This window comes from the organism of the source record quoted next, unplaced genomic scaffold (genome assembly GCF_019419815.1).
Source record: "Pyrus x bretschneideri cultivar Hongxiangsu unplaced genomic scaffold, Pyrus_bretschneideri_v1 Contig7, whole genome shotgun sequence".
Classification (NCBI taxonomy): Eukaryota; Viridiplantae; Streptophyta; class Magnoliopsida; order Rosales; family Rosaceae; genus Pyrus; species Pyrus x bretschneideri.
The window spans coordinates 9497929-9515270 of NW_025999809.1; the positions used below are offsets into that span (position 1 = coordinate 9497929).

Here is a 17342-nt window from a genome sequence, read left to right on the forward strand (position 1 = left end):
TGCTTCCTTAAAATAATACAATGGTCGTTAATGTTGTGCACAACTACAATTAGATGAGGCATTTAGGAGCATTGGATCAAGGAGTTTCAAAAAATGATGAGTTTAAAGTCGTACAAATGTTGTTAATTAAGTTTCTCGTTTTACTAACATATATGTTAGTTGTTGAGATTTAAAAGAGATACATGTGAAATTTATAGGACATGTTAGTGTTGAATTTGAGTTTTGTCACATTGTCGGAGATGTAAGGTTTGAGTTCAGTGTCAGATGGTTGAGGTTTAATGACTATGTCTAAATACGTGTCATGAGAATAAGGTTCAATATGAGCTAAATTCTATGTTCAAATTAATATCTTAAATTAGAGAAAAACTTGCATGAACATATATCACTTGTTCTAACATTTCTTATCATGTGATATGAGGATCTACATGTGTGTTTACTCGGGTCTAACTATGGTCCTAGACTCCTATATTGTAGCTAGGTTCAAGGCCTATGTTTGAGGAAGGGGTGAACTACAGCACATGAGTGGATTGGAGCATGAAGTTCATGGTGCGAGTTTACGCTGATGATCTCAGGTCAACTAGGGTTTGAGCTGTGTTTGAAGGTTTAGGTTTGGTTATGGGGTCTGAGTCTCTGGTATGGGTAAAGTTTTCATCTGTGCAAAGGAGGATCAAGAACTTAAATTTCATGAAATAAAGTTGCTAAATATGATATTTAATATGAGACTTTAAGACATTATAAAAAATTATCATTTGTTTGACGAATAACGATTCGTAGGACAAATAGTTTTTACCTTATAAATATCATGTTCATTGAGCAAAAATGGTCAACGTTTTGGTTTTTGCAGAGATTTTGGCTAAACGAATAGAGTTCACGGGCAAAGTTATAGTCGTCATGTAACTTTAGCTATAAAATTTTGTCAAGCAAAATTAGAGGTGACGAAATGGTATTTAGCCCGAGAAATTTTTTTCATTAAAAGGTTTTTTTTTATATTTTTTTGTGAGATTACATCTTAGACTAAAAATTATGAAATTCTAAATTCACAAATTTCATGAACCTAGGTGATATACTTTTTCCAACACGATTGAATGCTCTTCTAAGTCCCTTCTCTTTCCCTCAAGATGACACTTGACTACAAGGAGGAAAACACCAGATAGTATACACGTGTTTCTTTTTAAAGGTTTATCCAACCGCTTATTGCTACGCATACAAATCAGTCTTCACGGTGCATGCTTGTCCGCTCGTTTCAGACTTCAGAGGCTTCCAACTCGTGGAAAGTTGAATTGGTTGCATTCACTTTGATGAGTTCGTACTTGTACTGTGAACAATGATCGGTTTTAATGCTAGGATCCAACTTCTGTTGCCTCCAACTGTTCCTCTCCCCCTCCCTCTCTCTCTCTCTCTCTCTCTCTCTCTCTCTCTCTCTCTCAATAGTTACACGTCTTAGCAACCTCGGCCTTGACAAAACAACACCAACTTGACTGATGCATCCATCAGAATCACTGCGCTCCGGAAAAAGGTAATATAAAAGAAACCAATATGCAAAAGGGAACAGTAAAGAGACCATCCAAAACAAACCAAAGCCCCTTGAGCTATTTTGGGCACCACATTTTTAACACGCAAATGAGTTTCACACACTATTTTTTTCCTTTGATCATACAGATATCTGTTTAATTCTTATTTGTAAATCGAATAAAACAAAAGAAAATCGGAGGACAAAAATAATGAGTTTCAGAAAAAGGAAAAATATGCAGAAATCAGTTTACCATTAAAAAATTCACCTCTCCAAAATTTTCTTCTATATATGTAGTGAAGTTTCAGCTCCATTCTCCTAGCCTTCAAACCCTTCATTCCAATCCCATGAAAGTTAACAGCAAACCATCCTTCAGTTGACTGCCTTCACTTGCCTCGCTTGCAGTTCTTTCTTCTTCACCCAATCGAAACCCATGCCTTTTCTAAAACCCACCTGAGAGATTTTCCATTTTTATGTTCACATCTTTCAAAACAAAATTCCTACTTTTCAACTTGTGAAAAAAAGCAAGCTTGCATGTAAGCACTTATTTCCCAAATTGGCTTACTCTTCAATTCCCTCCAATTTCTTTGCTTGCATTCCACTGAACAAGAACTAAAATTTAGAGGCATATTTTACTTATAAGCCCTTGTCATCCAACACATAAAAAAAATGGAAGCTTTTCATCCTTCTCTCACCTTTCCCTTCTCCTACACCTTCAACACCACTACTAGTGCACTTGGTGGTGGCATTGCTGAAAATATCGCCACATCATGTCCTAATCCATGGATGGATGCTAGGATATGGTGCAAGCTCCCCCATCGGCTCCTCGACCGTGTCATCGCCTTTCTTCCACCGCCTGCCTTTTTTCGCGCTCGATGTGTTTGCAAGAGGTGGTACGCTCTCTTGTTCTCCGACACCTTTCTTCAGCTCTACCTCGAAGTATCTCAGCGCCGCCATTGGTTCTTGTTCTTCAAGAACAAGAGCCTCAGGGGAAGCTACATATACAGGAACAAAAACATTGGAGGAAGCAACGGTGACAGCAACACGGGTGGTACTAATTGTGAAGGTTATCTTTTTGATCCTTATGAACTTTCATGGTATCGCCTTTCGTTCGCTCTACTTCCCTCCGGCTTCTCCCCAACTTCGTCTTCCGGCGGTTTAATCTGTTGGGTTTCGGATGAGGCTGGCCCGAAAACTCTCATTCTATGCAACCCAATTGTTGGTTCTATGTCTCCATTGCCTCCAACTCTAAGACCAAGGCTCTTGCCTTCCATAGGGTTGAGTGTCAACCCTACATCCATTGACGTAACTGTTGCTGGAGACGACTTGATCTCTCCATACGCTGTGAAAAACTTGACTGCCGAGAGCTTCCATATCGACGCAGGCGGGTTTTTTTCGCTGTGGGGAATCAATTCTTCCCTCCCAAAACTCTGCAATTTCGAATCAGGTCAAATGGTTAATGTTCGAGGAAGATTCTACTGCATGAACTACGGTCCTTACAGTGTCTTAGCCTATGATGTGGCAGCAAACAATTGTTGGACGATTGAGGCCCCCATGAGAAGGGCCCTGAGATCTCCAACCTTGATGGAGAGCAGTGGGAAGCTGCTTTTAGTCTCTGCAGTTGAGAAGAGCAAGCTCAACGTGCCGAAAAGCTTGAGGATTTGGGGGTTGCAGGCTTGTGGAACAACTTGGGTTGAGATGGAGAGGATGCCACAGCAGCTCTATGTGCAATTTGATGACCTGGAAAATGGGAATGGGTACCGTTGTGTTGGACATGGAGAGTTCATCACCATCATGATTCTGGGTTCCGACAAGGCGTTGCTGTTCGATATGTCCAGGAAGAGGTGGCAGTGGATTCCTCCGTGCCCTTACGTTCATGCTGGGGTTGATGGGGACTTGCATGGCTTTGCTTATGAACCCCGGCTCGCTACGCCGGTCACTGGGCTGCTTGATCAGCTCACTACAATTCCTTTTCAGGCTTTCAGTGCTTAGGAGGGTTCAAGTTGCAATGTGATATAAATACGTAGCCGTAGGAAAGTGGCAGTGAGGTCGGTGTTAGTAGGTTTAACCCAATCTACTGAGGAGCTACTTGTTATATTTGAAGTAATCTGCTGTGTGCTTTGTCGTTCTCTTCTACCTGGTGTATGAAACAGGAGATAGTTTGCATAACTATTGCGATAAATGTAATAATATTTCCTGGAATTAACTACAAGATTGAAAACGGCTAAACCACCCATTGGACCGATTATAATAACGTGCCATTTCTGAAGGTCGAAGCTAAGACCTCCCGCTTAAAATTAAAGGGGAATACCAATTTTAGGTAAAGGGGAATGTTTTAAAGCTTCTCTTCCCTGCTTAGGGTTACCACTAGGATGACGCTTGTGCCGTTTCCGAGATCTATCATATTTCTCCATTCTTAAGCTACTGTTTCAACTGTTAATCAAATTGATCAACAAGATTTCGATTGATGAAACGAATGATTAGTTGACAACAAAAACTGCCAGCCAGCCCTTACTACTAGGGAATGGGGACATATACGCGACGACTAAGACATTCACATGGAGATTATACGGTTCTCTTAACAACACATGACTTTGCATTACGCGGTTGAAATGAAAGTGAAACAATGCCAAGAGTCCAGGACAGAGACTCCATTTCCAAACAAACAAGCATGAAGCGTGCGGAGCATACAAATCAATTCCTGTACTCCTTTAACACATGTTGAATTTTACAGTTCGACAAGCAAAGTAACATTCATAAATGGCTTCTTATCAATTGCAGATACGAGGATTTCGAACAGTATAATATAAAAGGTACAAGTTCAAATTAAAATCAAATGAAAGAACGTAGCTTAAGCTTTCTTATGTTCCTATGTTCGTACATAAGCACATATTTAAGGGAAGAAAAAAAACAAAAAAACAAAGGGTTAGTATATGATGAAAAGATCAAGAGACTTGCTATTGTATATTCTCAAAAATTTCGGGACTAATGTGTTTGCCTGCCAAGTTGGGGTCTTCCAGTTATTCGTCACCCGCCTTCATCCCCAAACTAAAGCTGACAAAGTTTCTGCCACTCAAAGCTACAACACTAGATGGCCTTCATAAAGTTGATGAAACTTCCTTTATATACACTTCAAAATAGGGTGGATCAAAGGGTTGCAATTTTTGATATTCAACTCTATTGACTAAACTTGTCGTTAAGTCTGACCTTACAAATAAGGTGCGCTTCCATCTCCTGATGGATCGTATCCCTTCTTGACATTCAACTCGATTTTCCAATGTATCATTTAAGTCTAACCTGGAGAATGAGATGGACATCCCTCTTGAAGATGGACCGTAGCTCCTCATTAGCTGCCATGCCAATTCTCCTGTTTCAGAAGCATGTATTTCAATTCAAATTGGCTCATGTTGAAAGCAAAAGCAGTGATTCCAATATGCTAGGACTTCAGTATTTACCCTATTTTATTGCCCTTCTTTCCTACAAGAATCTTGCGTTGACTTAATTTGTTCGTGATAAGATGTTGTTCAATCCGAAGAGAGCCATCTCGCAACTCCTTCCAGTCCATTAACCGATGTTCAATAGTGTATGGGATTTCCTAAGCAAGCAGAAATTGCCATTACTGAAGATCCTCAAATTGCTTATAAATTCAGACCTTGGGAATGAAAATATAATCAGATAGAAACGATAGCCTCAAAGTACTTCGAAACTGAAGATATACCTGATGCACATGGTCTAACAACCTTTCTCGGACAACTTCTAATGATATATTCTTCATAACTTCCTCAGTCATGATGAATGGATCTTCATCCCAAGACCGTTTAATGGCCTAAACATAAAAAACCACCGAAGAACTGAGATGTGGGATATAGTGGACACCAGTAACATTAGCTAGAAAGATGAGCAGACACATGTAAACCAGGCATATCTTGAAAACTCTTTCCAACCGAAACATAAATCTAAAGAAGGCCTTCGTAATAGAATATTTTTGACAGGTAAATGTCACAGGAAATGATGACAATGAAGGCAATACTAAAATGCTCACATGCCTGATCCATCAAATATTGAGTAAGATCTTTCACTCCAGAGCCCTTCAGACCAGAAATCATGAAACGCCTACAAGGTTAAAGAAAGAAATAGATCGTGAGATATACGTTTAAAAACCCTGGCGAAAAGAGAAAACACACCATCTTTGATTTTGTAAAAGGAAACACACCTTTCATAACCAGGAAGATCTTTGAATTCCTCAGCAACCTTTAACAAGTCTTTCTTCTTCTCAACTAAATCAACCTTGTTCATACATAAAATTCGCTTTTGTACTGGGTGTGGTAGTGCTCCCATACGCTTGATCAATCCTATAACCCTTACATCAGGCCTATATAGATGGAAATACAAAGAACTGAGTGATTAGGGACTAAACACTGATGAAATTTAGAAAAAAAGGGGGAGGGGTGGCATTTCGCTAGCCGAACAACAAATTGTTAATAAACTTGAGTGGCTGAAATAATGCAGGGAATGAGGATAATGGCTGAAATTAAAAAAAAAAAAGCACTATTATCAAAAGCAATAAACATTTGCTAGGATAGGTTTCCTTAGAGTCAACCATGGGATTACTTGAAGAAAAAAAAAAATAATAAAGTTACAGGGTATCATATGGAATGAATCACTAACCTGGTAAGATGCCTATGGACGTCAAATATAACTATGAGCACATCGTATAAAGTAACTGAACTCCAAGCACTTTCTACGCGAACCTTGAAATCCTTGTAAGGACATCCCTTGTTGCTTAATGTAAGACCTGGAGTATCAAAGAAACACTGCATAGGCACACATGAAGACAGTCAATAAATGGCTCAAAACGTGGACAAACAACTGCAAGATATGTCATATGCCACAATTTCTGTGCTCCAGTCTGTGAGGAGAAAACATAATAATAACATGTCTACACATCACTAGATGAAAGTAATCGACGAGAATAATATGCAAGGACAACCCATCACCATTACCTTTCCTGTATCAAACACACTCATCACTGTATGAAAGTAAGTGTCGCAAGCTCATCACATCTTTTTTGTACCATAAATTCATAAACAAAGAACTAGGATAAAGAAATGAATTGCATATTGTAATTCAAATGATTGTGACTAATTTTCAGAGCTCATTAGGACATAATATAACTTAATCAAAGCATTCCCAGTCCAGAAAACCTGGTTGATTATAAGCTAAAAACAAGAAACATACAATTTGTGTGTCTCCTTTTGTCATAACTCCTAATACTTCATGAGTTGTGGTGTTTGTCTTCCGTGAAACAGCGGAAACCTTCGTCCCAACCTATAAGAAATGCAGAAACATGTGATAAATCTGCACGATCTGTCACCAGAAAGGTTCTGGTTACAACAAAAGCCAGTAAAAAGTTTACAATCCTCTGATATGGTAAACTTTTTTTTTTTAAATATTTCCACAAAACATTTGTATCCTACAAATTACATAGTTTACGAACAAAGTATAATCTCCCAAGCCAGTACATATCTCAAATAGAGGAATTTCAAAGCTTCTTCATTTGTTTCCCTCCAAAGAAATTTTTGTTGGGACAACTTCGGACATATTAAGAAGCTCAAGCCTACTTTGGCCTTGAGAACTATTTGATATCTATCTGAGAAAAGTGCAGTGACCATGAAACAGCTATTGATATCGCTTTCAGACAAATTAGGCAGATTGTACCATATCCATGGTGAATAATACATAATACTGAGCAACACAGACGAACCCTAGTTGCCATACAATATTAAACCATGACCAGTTAGGCAAATGAAAGAATCCACAACACCAACTTCACCCAAACCCTTGTCCAACGAAACAATCAAAGGCCTCAAACACTGCATTATACTCATCCTAAGGACCTGCTTATACCCTACTGAAAACCCCATCACAAAATCATCTTCTTTTTTTCCGGAAATGAATTGCCAAATCATCAAACAAACTGTCAATCAACTGAAAAAATATTATCATTAACTAAACCAACACCATATCCAAATCATAAACCACAGTAACACAGTCATCATTTAATATTATCATTAACTAAACCAACACCATATCCAACAGTTAATTAAACCTTCCCCCTAAACCCCCCCCCCCTTTTTTTTTTCTCCGTCTCTTCTAAATTAAACACATTTAAACCGTAAAATCCAAAATAACAAACCATATAATTGGTCAGAGCAGACTTTCCGGCATTCGGAGCACCAATTATCCCTACAGACAGCGCCTTTTGGTCCTCCTCCTTCACCATTTCCTCCTCATCCCCTGATTCCTCATCATCTGCGCGCTCCAATGCCGCCTCGAGAAGCGCCTTAGCAAGCACTCTACTCTTTTGCTCCTCCTCTTCCTCCAAACGCTTCAATTTCTCCTTCTGGGTGTCCACCCCAATCAATTTATTAGCTTTTGATCTGTACTTGTTGTCCCAAGTCGGCTTCTGAGGAGGTTTGTGTTTGGAATCCGAACCAACGGATGGTATGGCGTAATGGGTACTGTCAAAAACCGAGTCTGAACCATTTTCGGGGTCTGAGAAAGATGGGTTGTGACCGGAGTCGTCCTCTTGCGGCTGAGCTGCGTAGAACCGGTGGAACAAGGAGGCTGGGTTTAATGGGGTTTTGCTGGGTTTTGAAGAGAGGGTTCTCAGAACTCTCAGAGCTTTCATCTCAGCAGCTAGATACCAAGCATCGAGAGAGAGAGAGACAGAGATTGACTTTGTGTGCGGGCGGGCTGTTGGGGTTTTAGGGGTTTAGGCTTGAGGGTTCGTCTTGTCACTCTGTATTGCTACGAGCAAGTGTTTATATTTTTATTATTTTTAATTTCTATGGTCGATTTTTTTTTTTTTTTTTGTTCATTTCTTTCTCTTTCTTATAGTTAGTCTTTTTTTTTTTTTTTTTAATTTTTTATTAAAAGGATCAGTTGGTGGTTTTGTTTTGGCAGTATTACAACTACTTTAAAATCCAAGGCCTCGTGTGTTATTCTGCTATGACGAGGTGGATTTTAGTATGCCAAAAACACAACTTGATCCGCTAAATGTCGTAATACAAGTAGTTGAAAATATATATATTTTTTTCAAATATCCAATTACTTGTACTATAACAGTTGATCTACCAGACTATTTCCGACACACTGAAAAATTTCTCCTTGGATGATGCAGCCACAAATATAATGGCATAAGAAAGTCATAACTAAAAGTTCAAAGGCCCTATAATAACATCATCGTTCATAAATAATACCAACCAAGTTTATAACCACATTTGAAATATTAAGTCAACTGAAGAATATTGTCGATGAACAAAATGGAATCCTTTAAATATCCCTAATCCTAAAAAGTTTGCAACAAAATCTATGGGGAGTATGAAAAAGAATATGAAAGTTACATTATAACTTTGACATTTTTGCTCTTCTACTTAACGTTCTTGCAAAGAATACAACACGAATCTATGACTGGTTAGTCCTGTAAACCGCCCTTCACTTCGAATAAACTCTGCAGGACATGGAGCGTGCATCGGCATGAGGTTCCCAGGTCCATACGCCAGCATGAGATTCCAAAGGCGCAAACACTGTCATCGTCGTCCCATTGCTGCTATTTGATCTAAAATGCCATTCGACCAGCAAGCCTGCCCTCCATGATCCTTCTGTCTATGGCTGCATCAATTGAACTCATCTGAAAAAGAAAACCGCAATGAGATCATCAGAGAGGGACCGTGTGCATGATTCACTTGGTTAAGCCAGCTTAAATGGATTGGTCCTATGATCTAACCGAAGAGATACAAAACTTTATGAAAGAATCTGACCTGGCCAAGTCTGGTTTCACTGTTCAATGATAAAATAATGTTGCTACAATTAACAAAAAATTTGTTGGTCTTGACATTGTTTCACTCGAACCCCCACACCGCAAAAGAAAGCATGGGGAGAGTGAACAATGGATAAATGTAAATTTTAAATGAGCAAATATATACATTCCGAACTTAACTGAGTACGATGCTAGATAGGAGAATCCTTGAGCCCACAGAAGCAAGCTTGTCAAAATTGTAATCACTAACTAACAGCAAAATTATTGTAAATACCTACTTGAACCTTTTGATGCAGTTGCGTGGAAACCGGAGAATGGCAGTATAAACAAAACAGCATGCCCATCAACCAATTGGGTTGGAAAGCAGAAAGACAGACGATTAAAGGTTCACATGTTCTTTGTTAATTTGTTTCGTTTCAAAAGTAAAAGTTCAAATTCATACAGTAAATACCTCTCTAATCAGGAAACAATTGGTAAACAACCCAATCTGAAAAGCCTGAACATAAAGCCTACCTAGCTGGTTAGAGCAATGCAACTCCGTAAATTAAAGAGGTAGTATGACTTACCTGGCTAGTTTCATCATGCACCTGATACTTTGCCAATGACATTCTTCTTTCCTCCTGCAAATAAAATTAACCAATGTAACAAGTTAGCAACAACGAACAAGACTAGCAAAGTGGAAAAATAATCATTTAGGAAAATTAAGAACGACTTACCATGGACATAGCCTCATCATCCCAAACTAGATACACCTCATTAGCAGCTGGCTGGGGAGCAGGAGCTTTGTTTGCAATTACAGGGGGTGGTCCAATTGATGGACCACCAGTGTTTGGACCAGATGCATAAGAGTGTGAATTAACACCTGTAGTAATTAAATGAAAAGGATATGTCAGATTCACAAGCCTTGCACATACGGAATCTACAATCCAAAGGCATCAACATGGAGAATTTAGCAATGTGGGAGGTATTCATTATTGCAGTGGGAAAATAAATAAGGCTTAGCATACCAGAACAATTACAAGAAGGAACATAAAAGATGCCTTTGCAATATTCAAACATTTAAGATAACAAAGCGAAAACTAGCCGTTGATAGCATATCCAAATTTGAAGTGACTAAAACAGAACTCTCTACAAGGATCTCAAAAAGCAACTTGAATGCTAAAGAACAAAAGAAAATCTGAGGCAGCTACAACTTATTTTATCAGACATGAGGGATAAGTCGAAGTTAAAGCAAGAAGACAGCTCTGACACCATACTGCTATCATGAACGCAAAGGAAAAAAACACATTTTTGAATTTTTCGAGACTTTAAATGAGTCGAACTCTTCCAATACTAAAATAATCTTCAGTTTTGAAAATTTCGAAATGCAGACAGTTTGAATTGCCTTTAAACAATAAAACAATTGTAGAAAAACAATAACTAAATGAGCAATTATGTAAATCAATAATAAGAAATCAAAACTGAGACACTTAGATAACTACTTGTTTGGAAAGTTTTAGCACCTTGATAAGCATCTGTTGAGCCTTTAACTTCAACTGGAGAACTAAAGGGAATACTGGTTGAAAGCAAACGAGGAGAAAAGGGAGAACTTTGTGTTGGTACATTATTTATACCAACAACAGGAAACAGGGGTTGTGATACAGGAGCAGGAGGCATGGATGTAGTAAGCCCAGGAGGAGCTATATGTGGAGGCAGAGGTCCGGGGATTGTTGTTGATGGTAGAGGTGGCCTCCCATTCTGCACAGGGAACAATGGTTGCTGCACATAACCCAATGAGGAAGGAGGAGGTACTGAGACTGATGGAGGCTGTGGATACCATGGCTGGGGACGAGGTGGAACTTGCCAAGCATTCGGAGGCACTGGAACTGCAGAACTGTACCTGGAGTGAACAAAAACGAAAAGAAACAAACAGATAACTTGTTTATGTAAATGCTAATTATGTACTGCAGACAACATAATTTTAAAATTTCACAAAGCTGGTTAGAGAGGACATGCAAGAACCTGACAGAACACATACATTGGCCGCATTGCACCCAAAGGTGGTTGGGGAGGATATGCAATCCCCATCGAACCTGGCACCATACCACCAACAAACTGGGTTGTTGGGATGTCTACTTTAGCTACTTTTGATGGACCGTCTTCATCTGCATATAAATAGAGATATTTAGAAAATAAACTTAATATACATGATTAATGCTATAACTTCAAAAGAAGCCATAAACTACTCAAAATGATAGGTATTGCACACTTTTTCTTGGTTTGATTTATCTTTAGCTTATAAATGAGATATCACTTTCAAATTTTATTGCACAGACAAGATAAAACCATGACAAAACATTTTATGCAGGAATTCATATATGTCCAGATTAGGACATCCGGATCCATATGAATGTGTATTTGCAAAAGTACACATAAGCACAACTTGGTTCAACCAAGAACACATGAGAATTTGAAAAACTATTACATGGGCAAAATACAATCATTAAACTACTTATATTGAATAAGTATTACATGGATACTGCTATGAACACTCTGATGGTATGTCTAATTCAATACAAACAAAGAAGTTCAATATCAATGAGTCCATCTATGCATAGTTGCATCTACCAGCACATCCAGGTCATAATTTAATGTGAGTCAAACCCAACGACATCATAAACCAGTTGAATTTGAGCATTAAAATAAAATAAAAATTCACACGTCATCAAATACCAATGATGTTAACATAACATTAAAATAAAATATCAAAAATTGTCTGGATAAACATCAATTACTTGTACGGATCCTTTACCTTCCTCTCCATAATGTGCAGCCAAGACGTGCGGTGGGATTCCTTGCATCCCATATATTTCAATATCCGTTGACTCCCTGTCAGCCTTCGCATTGGGAACTCTATAAAACAGAGTTTTAACAGTTTGAAAATCAGTAGAATGAAATTATGATAAGGAAGTATTTGAGGCACAACTTATATATAGTCAACATTGTTTAACCCTACTCTATAATAGTTAATGAAAAAGATCCAGTGAGATAGTGTAACTACAAACAATTAATAACTACAACCATCTATGACAAACTTATTATGTTCCAGTTAGAAAAATTGAACCATGGCTTTTGATTATGTTTTTTTCTTATTAGAAAAATGGAAGACAGGTAACAGTTCAAGTAGAAATATATTGACAGTTACATTTTGGTCCTAACTCCTAATACAGTAGACAAAGTTTAAGTTTAACTTCATCATCAGCATATATTTATATCCATTACAGAATTATCTATGGGCATAAAAACCCTCTTAAACTTATACAGGGTAAGAGTTTAAATCAGTATATTATCTTCCTGAGGTTTCATGGGCTCTCTTATTATCAAGCAGGCCCCATATGTATATGAGTTCACATTACAGTATATCCCAACAAAACGAAACCCAATTCATATTAACAGCCTCATTGTTTCCTGGATTCCCAATTGTACCAAAATTACAAGCACTCACAAAATATTCCCCAGTCCCATACTTTTGCACTTGATCCACCTTCAAGCTACCAAAATTATAAACACCTACAACCCAACTTTGCTCGAAAATCTAAGAAACGGTCAGAGCCTATCAATTCCATTGATTATTAAGTTGCCCCTATGCAGCTAACAAAAAGCTAAAATCCCAAACTATCTTCAGCTAAAATTTTCTACAACTGCCGAGCCCGCATTACAAAATTCACACCCAAGTCCCAAATGTCCAAATTGTGCGATTTTTCGAAACCATGAATTTCTATGAAGACCCAAATCTAATTATAACAAAACAAAAACGATAAATATCATAAATTTACACAGCAAAAACAAAAACTGATCAATATCATATTCTAAAATAACAAATTCAGCGACGAAACAAAAAGAAAAAAAATTAGGGTTTTTGACAATTGGGGGAAAAGGTATAGAAAGCCATACTTGGTGACGCTCTCTTTGTGGACCTGGAGGACGTGAATGGCCATGCCACCGGCGGTGGAGAGCTTCTTGTGGCAGACATGGCACTTAAAATGCTTGGCTTTCTGGTGCTGCACCAGTATCTTCTCATCGTCGAACTCTCTATCGCAGTAGTAGCACCACACCTTCGACGCCACTCTCTTCTTCTTCTTTCCCATATTTCCCTTCTTCCCCCTCTACCCTCCTTCTGCAACCCTCTTCTTCCTCCTCTCCTCTGGTTCTTCTCCTCCTTGTCTTCCTCTCTCTCTCTCTCTCTCTCTCTCTCTCTCTCTCTTCTCTCTGAGCCTTTGGTTTTGGTATTTGAGTTTTTGTTTTGGGGTTTTTTCTCCCTGTGATCTGTGATTTGTTGAATATCATGTATTTGTATTTATAGTTTATAAATTTTTATTTTTACCCAGTAAGTAATTGGCTAGGGCTTTTTCCAATTGGTTCTAGTAGATAAGAAATAAATAAAAGGCTGGGCACATATTGGGTTTACCAGAGTTGAGGGCCAACTCACTTCTTGCCCGCTCACGTGATACCATTAATTTACGTATTATGTCATATGACAACGATAGTCACACTCAAATTTACAAAAACACATGTTGTCTCGTAAGAATATAATCCATCATTTTTCTTTCCTTTAGACAAAAAGTTTGTTACTCGATAAAGTTTAGACCGGATATTACTTAATCAAACCGCCATTGGCAATTGATCTTGTCTAATTATATTGCGATTTAATAACGCTCTTTCAAGAACATATACGACATGTTACTTACCAGGAATTGGTATTCATGGGTATCATTCTCATTCCCGACATGTCTTGCATTTACTGACCCACGACATGCCCTTAACGTGACTTTCCATGATCTTTTGCACATAAAACCCATCTCAGATTCTCGGTTAGTTCCATCCAAAATGTTTGACAATTGCCATGAGTTAAGAAAAAAAAAGGGTAATTGCACCATCATCCTCCAACACTAAGATTTAACTGAAAAATAAGGGGTGATGAGTACACCTACAGTTGCAAGTGAAATTACAACCAGAAAGAAACTTGTGATAACATCGTCTCAGGTTCAATAGCAGCCGGCAAAGACGAAAGTAAGCGTACATGTATCAAATGGATTCTTAAACAGTATCTAGTCTGCAGACTGCAGCATTTAAATTTGTGTTCTTCGTTCTTCTTACAGTGGAAACGGGGAAACAGCGTATCCTACTCTTCTTTCTTGGAGGATTGGGAAGAACTATCAGCGCCACCTTTTAACTTGCTTACACTAGCTTCGGCTTCAGCAAGAAATGCAGGATCAGGCTTGTGTTGGTCTGAAGGCTCTTTCATTGCCATATATATGTAAAATGCGATAACTACGTTGACAGATATAACAGCAAGGAATCCGCTCAACAATGTGAGTGAATAGGGAGACATCTCGCTTACACCTGCTTCAAATGAATAACAGCCTTGCTCAGAGAACCCAAAAGGAAACCGAGGCAAGAAAACAATTTAATCCTAGCTACAAAAATGTTGATCCAGTTATCATATACTTCTCCGACAAGGCAAGTCATGAGATCAAGTCCTAAGATTGTTGATCACAGACATTCACTCACAAGATTGTGATAAGGGCATGCCTTCTCGGTAATTTTGTTATATGCACGCAAGGGATTACGTTTTCTCTTTAAGTTTCCTACAGCAATAGTGCCTTAGACAAGATTACCCACTATTGGAAATATAAGTTCTAACAGTTGGCACCAGTTATACTTGACAATAGGATGCAATCTTCATATTATAAATCACATTCACTGTAGCCACTACGTAATTCGCAAAAACAATATAGATCCTAATGACAATTTTTTCATGGGAATTTAGAGGTCATTAATTGGAATTTGGAAGCAAGATTTAGAAGACTTGATTGAGATAAAAATTTCAATTATCACGACACTAAGCGTGAGATGGACAAACTCTAAGGTGCTGTAGGAACTACAAAAAGGTCATAAGGACTTATACAAAATGCAAACTAGAAATAGTCTGCTTATTTAGAAAAAAATTGGTAAGCACGCAAACATTATAAAAAAGAATATTTAGGTAGATAATTGGATAGTAATATAGCACTAAGAAAAAATACCCAGCATAACACCAGTGCAAGTTTTTGTTTGAATGACTCTATAAGGGACCTCAAATAAGATGCAGTACTTGACACAATAGCCTTACCAGGAAGCAAATTATTGTTAAACGCATATAATATTGCAACGGGAATTACCACATAAACATTGATGCAGTAACGAACTTTTGTATCACTCCTGCCATTGTTATCTCCAATCTACAGAAGAAAGGGGAAAACAATCATAACCAACAGAACAACAAATCACAGAGAACAATAAGCCATAAGCAAACATTACAAAGAGAAAGCTGTACAAGACTATCAAGCCAGATATGCAACAAGTAGGCCATAATCATAGTTCATTGGCATCATTGCTAGCATTTAGCTTATGCAAGTGAATTTCGGGACAAATAACTGAAACCAGTTCCTATCTGTACCTAAACATTATTTTTAATGATCCTAAATTCATCGAATCGAAAGTTATATCAATTACCCAGAAAAGAAAGAATTACAACCATGAGTGATATACAAATTTGTTACAGACATGAGTGGAATACAAATTTGATCTGGATGTCTCTTAGGATACTTCTATGCAGGGCATAACTGAAGTATTAACTACAAGATTTTTACTGGGATATGAGATACCACTTGAAAGCAATCTATATACAAATAAAGACCAAAACTTTTCAGTGCAATCAATCAAGAAGCAATCACCAGTGAACAAAGGCACCCAAATTTCAAAACTTTACAAGGTTTCTGAACAGGGTAACACAGTATGAGATTGACCCAGAAAGATCTAAGCTCACACACACATTTAATCGAACACTAGGTGTGCGCATACTCAAACGACAAAATAATGGAGCGAGAAAGAGCGTACCTAAGCGACAGCCTTGGATCGGGAGGTTGAAAGTAAACTAGAAACGATTTGACTTCCCAACGTTAGCTTGGCTGTTGTGCAAGCCGATCGATTCCGCTACAGAAATTGCATATTCTGTGCGATATGAAACAGCTCTGAAGTGGGTGTTCGAACAATTCACTACTTCGGAAGCAAAACCTGTGTTTTGGATGCTGGAATTCAGAAGCAAAGCTTCAAAAACAAGAGGCTGCCTGCTACGCTGGCTAGGTGCGCTACAATTATGAGCCGTTGAGATCTATCCTACGGTGAGTGTTTTAAACGAGCTCATGTGTAGAAACGGGTAAGATATCATGAGACCGTTTAAAACACCCAACTATGGTAAATAAGAAAACGGTTTTTTTTTTATTTTTTATTTGAAGTTTTAACGAAAAATTATATTTTAATCTTTTTTTTTTTGATATTATTCATTATACATTTATTTATTTTTTTTCATTAAAACTAAAAAAAAATTTGGACATTTTTTTTTTTTTTTGCTATGATTTATGTTCAATTTCACTCTGTCTTTTGAAACAAAATTTGTGTCATTTTGTTTTTTTAAAATTCAATTTTCGTCTATTTTGTCACATTCTGTCAAATTTTTAAGAAAACTCTAGTGTGCCCACCTACATGCTGACATGTTTGCCACATTAGCTTGTCAAAGCTTTGGTTCCATCTCATCTTCGATTCTTATTTCGTTAAACAATACCTGACTACTCAAAGATGAGTAGGAAATCCTACTTAAAATTTCTCAAAATTGTTCATTGTCAATTTATAGAACTTTGTGTTTATAATTAGAATCGTTCAAATTCTAAACCACCCTATAAATATGACATCTACAAAAAATGAATTAAGGTCGTTTAGTCATCAAATTGTTTGAAAACAAATAAACAGTATTGGTAAAAGCATTACGAACCGTCTATGTATTTGCTACAATAGATAGACTAAACAACCTTAGTTTTAATTTATTTTTTTGCATAGATGATCTTTACAGTGTGATTTATAGTATGAATGATTCTGATCATAAGTGTAGAGCCAAAAATAATCAAGAGGCGACACGTGGATTTTTAGGTGAAG

The 17342-nt window shown here is 37.6% G+C and overlaps 3 protein-coding genes and 1 long non-coding RNA gene across 4 annotated transcripts; 1 reads left to right on the top strand and 3 right to left on the bottom strand.

Moving 5' to 3' along the window:
• The first annotated feature begins 1600 nt into the window (after window positions 1-1600).
• On the top strand, window positions 1601-3742 carry LOC103932411 (protein UNUSUAL FLORAL ORGANS-like). The gene has a single exon (XM_009342006.3). It carries the CDS (start codon window positions 2180-2182, stop codon window positions 3500-3502), a length of 1323 nt encoding a protein of 440 aa, XP_009340281.1. The 5' UTR covers window positions 1601-2179; the 3' UTR covers window positions 3503-3742.
• A 554-nt stretch (window positions 3743-4296) lies between these two features.
• Window positions 4297-8341, bottom strand: LOC103932414 (GTP-binding protein ERG-like). The gene is made up of 8 exons (XM_009342010.3): window positions 7707-8341; window positions 6749-6838; window positions 6179-6324; window positions 5724-5882; window positions 5557-5623; window positions 5229-5336; window positions 4966-5105; window positions 4297-4877 (listed from the first exon to the last, which is right to left on the bottom strand). The coding sequence occupies exons 1-8, from the start codon at window positions 8199-8201 to the stop codon at window positions 4793-4795; spliced, it is 1290 nt and encodes a 429-aa protein (XP_009340285.2). The 5' UTR covers window positions 8202-8341; the 3' UTR covers window positions 4297-4792.
• A 401-nt stretch (window positions 8342-8742) lies between these two features.
• LOC103945191 (protein SUPPRESSOR OF FRI 4-like) lies at window positions 8743-13575 on the bottom strand. Its single transcript, XM_009355730.2, has 7 exons — window positions 13266-13575; window positions 12124-12224; window positions 11350-11476; window positions 10835-11211; window positions 10049-10194; window positions 9899-9952; window positions 8743-9203 (listed from the first exon to the last, which is right to left on the bottom strand). Exons 1-7 carry the CDS (start codon window positions 13457-13459, stop codon window positions 9132-9134), a joined length of 1071 nt encoding a protein of 356 aa, XP_009354005.2. The 5' UTR covers window positions 13460-13575; the 3' UTR covers window positions 8743-9131.
• A 664-nt stretch (window positions 13576-14239) lies between these two features.
• LOC103932412 lies at window positions 14240-16409 on the bottom strand. Its single transcript, XR_007254250.1, has 3 exons — window positions 16251-16409; window positions 15484-15592; window positions 14240-14714 (listed from the first exon to the last, which is right to left on the bottom strand). It is a non-coding gene; the product is annotated as an uncharacterized LOC103932412 (long non-coding RNA).
• Window positions 16410-17342: the final 933 nt, after the last annotated feature.

Coding starts and splice junctions, on each gene's coding strand:
- LOC103932411 (XM_009342006.3), top strand. CDS start 2,180: ATGGAAGCTTTTCATCCTTCTCTCACCTTTCCCTTCTCCTACACCTTC.
- LOC103932414 (XM_009342010.3), bottom strand. CDS start 8,201: ATGAAAGCTCTGAGAGTTCTGAGAACCCTCTCTTCAAAACCCAGCAAA. Junction 6,325..6,748: donor CAAAAGGAGACACACAAATT/GTATGTTTCTTG, acceptor GTGCCTATGCAG/TGTTTCTTTGATACTCCAGG. Junction 5,106..5,228: donor TGTTAGACCATGTGCATCAG/GTATATCTTCAG, acceptor CTGCTTGCTTAG/GAAATCCCATACACTATTGA.
- LOC103945191 (XM_009355730.2), bottom strand. CDS start 13,459: ATGGGAAAGAAGAAGAAGAGAGTGGCGTCGAAGGTGTGGTGCTACTAC. Junction 12,225..13,265: donor CACAAAGAGAGCGTCACCAA/GTATGGCTTTCT, acceptor TCTGTTTTATAG/AGTTCCCAATGCGAAGGCTG. Junction 10,195..10,834: donor CTCAACAGATGCTTATCAAG/GTGCTAAAACTT, acceptor TAATTACTACAG/GTGTTAATTCACACTCTTAT.